This window comes from Gavialis gangeticus, unplaced genomic scaffold, assembly GCF_001723915.1.
Source record: "Gavialis gangeticus isolate Ggan-Ray unplaced genomic scaffold, GavGan_comp1, whole genome shotgun sequence".
In the NCBI taxonomy this organism is placed as follows: Eukaryota; Metazoa; Chordata; order Crocodylia; family Gavialidae; genus Gavialis; species Gavialis gangeticus.
The window spans coordinates 81921250-81931016 of NW_017729034.1; the positions used below are offsets into that span (position 1 = coordinate 81921250).

Below are 9767 nucleotides of genomic sequence, written 5' to 3' on the forward strand. Positions count from 1 at the left end.
TAAAAAAAAAAAAAAAAAAAAAAGGAGAGAAAAGAAAAAAAATCCATTGTATCATGTAACCAAGGCTTGTGATACAAGGGGAGCAAAGGTTAAGGTTTTCAGCTGGTTATCATATCACACACAATTTAGGCTCCAGATAGCAACAAGATACTACACCTGACTAAGCCGATGCATCACCTAATCCAAGGCAGGAAAGGTTCTTTGGGTAGATGTGATATCTTTTATTAGACCAACTAAATAGTTGTGAAAAAGTACTTTGCAAGCTTTCAGGCACAAACATCCTTCTTTAGGCATTGGGAGACTGCTATTGCTCTGAGTTCTTTAAGGTAGATAAGAAGCTAGAAGTGTGACAAGAAGTCTGTGAAAATGTAAATAGCTGGAAGTTTGGAAGACAATAGGAGGGGGGAAAATTAATGCAAATGGTAAGTTTCAGGGAGGTGGCCTGGTGACTCAGATGTCAGACAGGTTGTAATGCGTCGTAACTCCAATGTCTATATTAAGTCCATGACTTCTTTGTATCCAGTAGATTTATGAAGTACCTAAGTTATTTTTGTATTAGAAGAACTAAACAGTTTTTAAAAAGAAAAAAAATTAGTATCTTGCAGGATTGGTCTTAAGTACAGATGTGGTGCCATGCAATCCTGAGAGCATGTATGGTGATTCTATGGGTTGACTCAGTTTCTTTCTTTCTGCTGCTAAATAACTAGAGGTAATCAGTAATGGGAAAGAGGAACTCGTCTTTTCTATTTTAGCCTGGCAAACCACAGGACCCCCATTGGAATTTTGTTTTCTTGCAAACTGAAGACGGCCAAATAAATTCTGTCAAAATTTGCTATGTCCAAGTTTTATATTAGGAATCAGTCCATACTCACCATTACAAATCCTTGAAAATGAAGCTTTGGGGAAGTCTCTATTTAAGCAAACAGGGCACCATGGAAGCATATTCAAAAGCTGAGACTTAGTTTAAAAAAAAAAAAGTGATAAATCTACGATTTCTAAACTACAAACCAAATCCAATTTGAGAGTCTGCTTGCTATAAAACAGACAAAGACAAAAGAATAAACAGTCATATGACAGGAAAAAAACATGTTCTCAAGAGATCCACCCAGCCACAGCATACAACAGGGAAAACTTTGTTAGCTACTTTTAACATCTTCAGAATAATATCATGTAGAAATACAGTAATAGCAGAACACTAACCTGTAACATGCATCTGGACACAACAACTTCAGGTACCTCAGGAAATTTTTGTCGCAGGTCATGTAAAACCTGAAAATCAATTTGTTGGCTTCCTTGGGCCATTCGTATATTGCCTGGTCGGGACTGTTCGTTCAACAGGCAGTTCTAGGTCTTAGTGAAAGGAGTACTCATCTCTTCTGTCCCAGCATCTTCTGTAAAAGGGTGAAAAACCCTAAAGTTTATATATATTCTTAGTTTAAAATGTAGTTCTGTAACCTTCTCAAAAACAAACACAAAATTATAATGTGGAAACCAGCTCCTTCAGCTCCAGTAACAAAGGCTTTTCAATGCAAAATTTTTATGCAAGAACATTTCTATTGAATAAATTTAATTGCTTATGTTACAGTACTTCCCCATGTTACATTTTTGGAGACTTGTCAAACTAATTTAATTCTTTCTAGTCTTTCATAACTGTTTCCCTGTATGCTCTACAATGAGAAACCTGCTGCCTGTCTAATGCAGGTTTCCTTCTCAAGTCTCACTTTAAATCTTACTGACTGAATAAAACACATTTTTCATATCATACATATTACTTTATATCACTTGAATATTTTGAAATGGCACAAAGATGTTACCAATATCACAGCAGTCACAAAATACAGAAGCCATGCCTAAGTCTTTAAAATGCCCCCCTTTTATCTAAATGATTTTTGATGGCAAGAAAATACTGAACACAATGTGTGAATTCACAATTTAAGAAAGTGATAAAAATTTCACTGTAGTTTTCTTAACCTTAGTGTATGCTACAAAGTTTTTCTGACATAATTAAATTTCCCAGATGACACATACCCCCCTAGATGACATATCCATGCCAGCAAACCCACAAGTGTGGGTGGATGCAGTTATGCCAACAGAAAATGTCTTTTTGTTCACTTAGCTCATGTGGTGAGGAGAGCAGGTATACCTGTACCGACAGAAAAATTCTCTGTTGCCACACACTACATCTACCATAGACGGCTTCATTGACAGCTATGCCAGACTAACTACAACGACAGAAAGTGGGTTCTGTAGACTTGCCCTTAATGACAATCTATTAAAATTTATCGACCAATACTGTTAATGCTTAAGAAATAACCAGGGGTCATGACTAGACAAAGACAGCCCTGTAAGTCAGGCCTTCCTTGGGGCATTTATATATTGTTACCTATTGTTAAAGGTCAGTCATACAGCAGTCTGTATCAGCATTAACCAGCCACCTTACACATACAAATAATTATATTTTGGCTGGCTGCAGCACAGTCATGTCATTCAACATCTCTGAAGATTTTTGAGACTACATATCTTGGAACACTTAAGTGCAGTGTTTCCCTAAGCTTATGGGTTTACACCCACCTTAGCATAGGTAGCCACTCTCATGCCCCCCCATACTTCAACTATCCTTCCCCACCAATTTTCTTGAGCCCCGCTACTTCAACTGTCACCATCAATTCCCTTGCTGCCAATTGCCACCAATGCTCCACATCAGCAGGAAAACTGGCTGTAACTGCCAGTGAAACGGGGGTGGGAGGTGGAAGCCTGCAGGGGCTGAAGTAGGGAAGCATAACGAAAACAATGGCAGGGGCTGACTGGGTGAGGGGTGCTACCAGTTGCCACTTAATGTTTCCCAATTGATACATAAGGAGCATATGAGAATTAAATGCAATTCCTAGTAACAAAGCTTATAAGAAAGCTACTTGCAGGTAGTTTAAGCTACGACAATCTAATCAAGTTCCACCAATCACTATAGTTGTAAATAAATTTAATAGTAACTTTTTTAAAACAAAGCCAAGATACATTCTCAGACCTCAATTTGCATTTCCCTCTTTGGTCACTAACTCTTAAAATCCAACTCTCCAGAGGTATGCATCTACTTATGACTGCTTATTTTCCCACTGCCTGATTTCCTTGGCTGCTTGCATCATTCCCACCCAGGCATGAATTCCTCCTCAGCATTTAAAGACCTCCCACTAGCCTTTACTGTCACATACCCATTTCTTCCATCACTTCTTGACCATGAAGCTTTGCCCTTGCTATTTCTTCTCTTGCAGTTGTCTGACCCTTTATCCAGCCTTCAGCTCTTTATGCTGTTAGAACTGTTCTAAAAACACAGCAACTGAACTGAAACTGATTTAGAAACTTATTTAGCTAACTTGTTGCTACTCTATCCTGTTGCCATGCTTTTTTGTTTCAGTATCATAGGTGTTCCTTATTAATTTTAGCTAAATCATCAAGGTACTCTTGAAACAAAATTAAAAATGTGCACACTAGCAGGCTGCATTGTTAACTAAAGCAGCTCTTAGATGAATTCTACATAAAAAGCAGAGCTCTTGCTTTTTATACAGAAAAGTCTAAAAGCTATAAAAGTCTAAGGCTTTCGTTAACTGATAGATTTAATATTTTTGCAGCCTTAAATACTGTTAATTACACTCAACAACCATATTTTTATTCCGAGTACTCTAGACCCAAGCGCTCTACTAGTTCTTTTTCAAACTGTGGCTGGGCTTTTCAACTTTAAGGGATTGCCCTTCTTCCCTTTACCTCATATTCTCCAAGGCTGTGTCTTTTCCTTTTCTGTCCCTATGGCTTCTTGTCTAGGGATTGATAGCACTATATTCGGTAATACAGTATATCAATTTATCAGGTGTTGACCCTAAGGAATATTGTTGTTTTAGCAGAAGCCTGGAACCACAAATAAGGCTTATTATTTTCCACAACTGTCCTATGTCTACACTTTCAGGATTTTCGATATTCACCTTTTAAAGAAGAGACTAATGATTCCAAAAAATGTTCTAAAGCAGCAACTCTTCAGTCATCCTGGAGTTATTTATGAATGTTTTATACAAAGCCTCTCGACACATTTATCCTGACATATACGAGACCAGCTTCTACTTATGCTGGCAACTCTAAACCAGTTAAATTTTACACTTCAAAAATAGTTTCCATGGAATCCTCAAAGAGGAATATATAAAATATTGGTATTTTATTTGGAAAAAAATTGGTTGGTTAATAAAGCAGTAAAAGCTTGAAAAAACCCCACACAAGTACAATCAATAACAGCTGCTACTGATTTCAGCCTTATAACTTTTGTCCCCAGTGGTATCTCTGACCTTTCCTTTCCTTCTTCGTGTCCTTGTGACAAGGTACTTAGTAGAATTTGCAGATTCATTGGAATCTGACAGGCTGCACTGTGAGTGTTTTCTGCTTTGGCCTTGAACTTACACTCTCCAGGCTGTCAACCATGCCCCTCAGCACCTGCACCATCCCAGCCCCATGCATCTGGCCAAGTACAACCAACATGCGATCAGAACCAACTAAGCTCTGCAGTTGGTTTGCAGAAGTTGCAGTCTCATCTTTACAGCAGTAATAGGCATATCTTAAGAGAGGCAAGAACACGGGTGCCAATCCAAGAATTATTTTACTGAAAATCTGCAAACTTTTTATGGACAGCAATTTTTTATTTTTTTACATAACGTTACATGATGCAATGCAAATTATTGCAGCTCTTGTTCTCTTCCCCTTCTCCCACCAGGATACAGAACAGAGGAAGGATCCATGTTCCTTGGGTGCTTGCAGCAGCTGCCTGCTACAAGGAGAGCCAGTGCCCAAACCACACTCTTGACAGAACCCCAAAGACGATGCACTATACCCATTATGCATGCACAATACCCAAGCATTTCTTCTTTCTGAAGGTCCCAGTGAGCAGCAGAGGCATGGGGAGCAGGGTTGCTAAGCATCTACATGTTACGGGCATCAAGACAGGTGGATGGAGAGTGTAGAAGCAATCTTTTTCATTTTCATATTATGTTGAAATTTGTTTGAAGAAAAAAATATGCATTAAAAAAAAACTTGCATATGCCAGTAAATTCCTTCTTGAAAAGGTTGAAAGATCAACCCTTAACAAGGCAAAGCTGAGGGAGCAGTGAGAGTGGATAGTGACATTCAATGGAGCGTGGCATTCTGTTTAAAAGAAAAAAACCAAATTGCTAGTCACATTTTCTAACTTCTATTATATGGAAAAAACGACCGTAATGTGGTATTAGAAATCGTATGGTTAACATCACAGCCAGGAAATGCCAAAGTAAAACAGACAGGAAACCTAACTTGTCCTTTTTAAACACATACAGGTATTAGACTGGCTAGGCTTTCAGGCAAACGGGATAGTTTCTCTTCTTCTCTCATACACATTTAGGATGAGGTTCAGAGTAATTTTAGCAGTATGCCTGCTGATCAAGCAGCTTAGCTTTGTTTTACTGCACACAGTGCATACAGGTAGCTTTCTGGAGTTGAAGTGAGTAAATCCATGAAGACATTTTATTTAAAAAATACTGACCTACACAGAAAAAATTCAGAGCTCACATAGCGGATTAAGCTAACATTTCTAAAGAAAAGGATGACAAACTCTAAATCAATCCTTCTAAAGGTTATAAAAGAATTAGAATTTTTCTGAAGTCATCACAACTTATATAAAACTAACCTAAAAAGCAAGTTCTCTATCATTAACAAAACACTAAGTGCCATAATCTCTTAAATCCTAAACATAAAAACACAAATTCTTAGTAAGATCCCCTTTCAACTCCCTACACAGTAATTTGAGTTGGGTATTTGCAATTTGTATACAATTTCCAGCTTTTCCTTTGCCAAAGTGATTCATCAAGTAACTTCTTCTGCTCTATCTCTATCTGGGCTTGTGAGCAATAAGTATACTATTATTGTTCCTACTGCAAAAACCTGCAGGGAAAATGCTTATTTACCCATTTCTACATAAAAGGGGAGGGGACAAATTAATAAAACAAGATATGTATTCTAAATGATTACAAAATTATGTTAACAAGATCATGAACACTGAGGGAAAAAATAAAATCAAGGATACCAAAGAGAATGACTGTGAAAAGTAAGTGTACAGTGCAGTTTTCCTTTTCATCTCTTTAAAGGGGGCCACTACCATATTACTGAAATCCAAGACAAGATTCCCCTCTCTGTCCCCAATCGGCATGGGGAAAAAAGCTTTGTCTTGGCTTTGAATACCAGATCAAGGCAGGTGGCAGCTCAGCTCTGGCTTTGGCCCTGGGCTTGAGACTAAAGCCATAGATGATCTACCACCTGTACCCAGCTAGAACAGCTCACTGGATGTGAGAGGGGGTACTTGCTTAGGGGCAACATGGGGGAGACTGTGCGGTGTGTGGGGGGAACCTGTAGCCTTCCACCCTACTCCTTGTCTCCTGTGCCTGTGCCTTCCAGTTGCGCACACAGCAGAGGGATCCCATGCAGGGGATCATATTTGGCTCACAGGGCTCAGAAATTTGGTGGTGGGGGAATAAAAGCAGCATTAACTGCTGTTGCTTCCCTGCTGCCAGATTTTAGGACCCTTAGGGAGCCCCACAAGCCAGATTCACATGGCTCCTGGGGTTGAACATTCCTGCTCTAGAGATGCTTTCCAAAACACATTTACATATCAGGTGGGGATGGCTGGGAAATATGGCCACTAAGGGCTAAAGGGTTTGCAGCTAAGAGCTGGTACATAGTCACATCAGGAAGAATAAGAATTAGCACCTACGTTTCTAATAGGCAATGCCATATTCCGTTGATTTACAGTACTGCAAATTAAGCTGTTTGTAAAGAAAAAAAATTAAATGGAACAGGATCCTCTCTTCCCATACATGTTGTGAAGAAATCCTCCTCGGTCTGCTTCATCTCTGTATTGGGACAGCCCACACCCCTCGACCCCAGTGGTTTGTTTGTTTTTTACACTGCCTGGTTTCGGTCAACCTGGTCACCTAGGTGACTGGGTTGTAAAAATTCCTGAGGGAGGGGGGAGCTCACTCTTCCTTTTTCCTGCTGCAGGCATTTTGACAAGGGGAAGTCAGTCACTTTGGGGATTTAGAGAAGCTCAGACCTCCAGAAAGAAGCTCCAGTTAATTTTACTGTGAGCAGACTTGGAAATTTAGCCAGTATATTAGGATTAAGTGATTTCAGACGCATGTTAAAAGGGTCACCGAACCCAAATTTGATGAAAGGCTCAATTTATTCTGTATTGCTCAAGGTGTTTTAATCGTCTCTTAAACTTCCTTTGTTCTCTACCCACCCCCATCCTCTCTCTCTGACTGATAAAAAGCTATCTGGCTCATCACGCCTAGCTGTGAATGCCTGAAGGGAGAGGAAGCTTGGCTATTTATTAACTAATTCAGGCCTACCCGAGAGTATTTGGGGATGCTCCAGGCTATAAAGAGCACCCAGAAACACTTCCAGGGGGCCAAAGCACCCCCAAGGCTGGCTGAGTGTGTACCCTAGTCTGTACAGAGCCCTACCAGAGACCAGGGCCTGGGTGGTGGCAGCAAAACTCCAGACTTGTGGGAGGTCTCCAGGAAGGAGGACAGCTGGTCATAGGCACTCCCTATTTTAGGGAGACTCCTGAAGCGTGGTTTTGAGCTGGGCACAGTGAGATGGGTAGCTGAATGTGGTAGCGCCCCTACTGTCCCACCACACATGTACAAACACACTGAACATGTGCTATGGTAGTTTCTCCACAACCTCAACAGAGACTTATTTTTAGTCAGTCAGCATTAAGTAAATGTACAGGTTTTTGTACCAGTGAAACAAGTCCACAATATATTTGGGTAACAGATACACCAAGGTCTTACTCTAACTACTGCTATAAGTTATGCTACAGAAAGTATTGTAGAAGCTGATGGATCTTCAGGATTTTTATTGTATAAGAATTCATGAGAATATCTTAATTCCTGGGCTTAACTCCAGCACAGGGCCTGTCCATGTAGATCAGTGATTCTTAACTAAAGTGCTATCAGATCGTTTGAAAGGTGCCACAAGGTGTGAGGAGATCAGATAAATGTATGCTTAGGTTTGTCCCTGCCTGGCCAGTTCCCCACCCCCACCGCAAAACCCCCCTCTCCGCAAAGAGGAAAGAACTGTACTATATCAATTTGTGTTTTAAATCTGTTGCCACTCAATTCACAAAAGTTATGAAGGGGTGCCTCACGTCAAAAAAAGGTGGAGAACCACTGGTACAGCCTAAACTTAAGAAAAAAAACCTATCTGAATTGATTTTTGAGATGGGGGGGAAAAACTGGCATCTAGGGCTGCGTGAAGCTTTGGTCGCTGATTCAATTCAGAGGAGATTCGGCTCAATTCGGAAGCCAAATCTCCGAACCTGAATCAAATCGGGAGACCCGCTGAAAGGTCTAAATCGACTCGGAAAAGATTCAGAGATTCAGATCCGTCAGGGAGAGGCAGGCACAGCTGGGCGGCTACAGGTTCTCCAGCAGCTCCTCCAGCGTGCTTGCCTCTCTCCGGCAGGGGAAACCATGGGAGACGTCCCTATGGCTGCCCTGCCAGCCCCTGCCTGCTCAGCCATGTGCCCGATGGCTGCCCTGTTCAGCCCCAGCATCCTGGCAATTAAAAAAAAAAAAAAAAAGCCCCACACTCACTGGCTGCAGCAGTTGGGATTGGGGCCTCTGAGGGCTCGTGGCAGAGTTCCCCCCCACCCCCCGGTGCAGTGGAGGGTAGCAGGGATTGCCTCCCCCCCACTTGGCACCTGCGTGGCAGCTGCCCCATGGCATGGGTGCAGCATGGTTTGGCAGGGAGCCACGTGCTGTCTGGAAGCTGGGGTCAAGCGCTGCCAGGCTCCAGCTGACAGGTAGAGGTTCCCTAGCTACCAGACAGTGTGCAGCACCCCGCTGAGCCGTGCTGCACCATGGAGCAGCTGCTGTGCGGGGGATCATCTCTGCTGTCCCCCCACCCCATGCTGTGTGGGAGGGCTCTGCCACAAGCCCTCAGAGGCCCTGATCATCGCTGCCAGAGCTGGTGAGTGTGGGGCGGGGCGGGAGGGTGGAGATCAGAGAGTGGGAGCTGCATGGGGGGCTCTGCTATGTGGCCCCAGAGTCCCCACAGCCCCTGCTACAGCTGGTGATTCTGGGGCTTTTTTTTTTTTTTTTAAAAGGGCCGGGCAGGAGGTAGGGTTGGGCAGGGCAGCCGTGGGGGCTTCTTCTGTGGCTCTGCCCACTGAGAAGAAGCAGGCAAAGCCAGAGGAGTCATGGGAGAACCTGCAGCCACTCGGCTGTACCTGCATTGATCAGAGGGTAAAACTGGAAGTTAAGAATTAAGAATTGCATCAGAAAGTTATATTTGGGACTTCAAAAATAAAAAGGCAGGTGGGTACACAAATACCATTAATAAGTAAAGTTGAAAGACCAATGCAGGTCATCAGTGACATAATATGGAAGGAAAAGATGAGGGGGATTAAGTACAGAGTGCTGGAGAACACCAGCAGGATGAGAAAGAAAACTGTTAGAGGTAAATGCTGAGCATGGCTATGTACAGGCATTCGGTTTCTAACCTGGGAGAGTTGTTATTCTCCCAGGAGAAACCACAAGTATACAGATATTCACAATTTTTCTTCCACAGCAAAATGGTCACTCCAGTAGAAAAACAACCCAGGAACCACAAGGGTTAAAATTCATTCCTGGGAGACCTCCTGTGAGAGTGAATGTTTGTACATAGTTTCATAGTTGGTAGGGTCGGAAGGAACCTGAGCA

The 9767-nt window shown here is 42.0% G+C and overlaps 1 protein-coding gene across 1 annotated transcript in view; it reads right to left on the reverse strand.

Annotated features, from left to right (window-relative positions):
- TAB2 (TGF-beta activated kinase 1/MAP3K7 binding protein 2) overlaps positions 1-9767 on the reverse strand; it is a 127285-nt gene that overhangs the window by 42923 nt on the left and 74595 nt on the right. Inside the window, exon 3 of the mRNA XM_019527249.1 lies at positions 1201-1391. Within this exon, the coding sequence (XP_019382794.1) occupies positions 1201-1302 (102 nt within the window). The 5' untranslated portion in view covers positions 1303-1391. The remainder of the gene's footprint in view (positions 1-1200; positions 1392-9767) is intronic.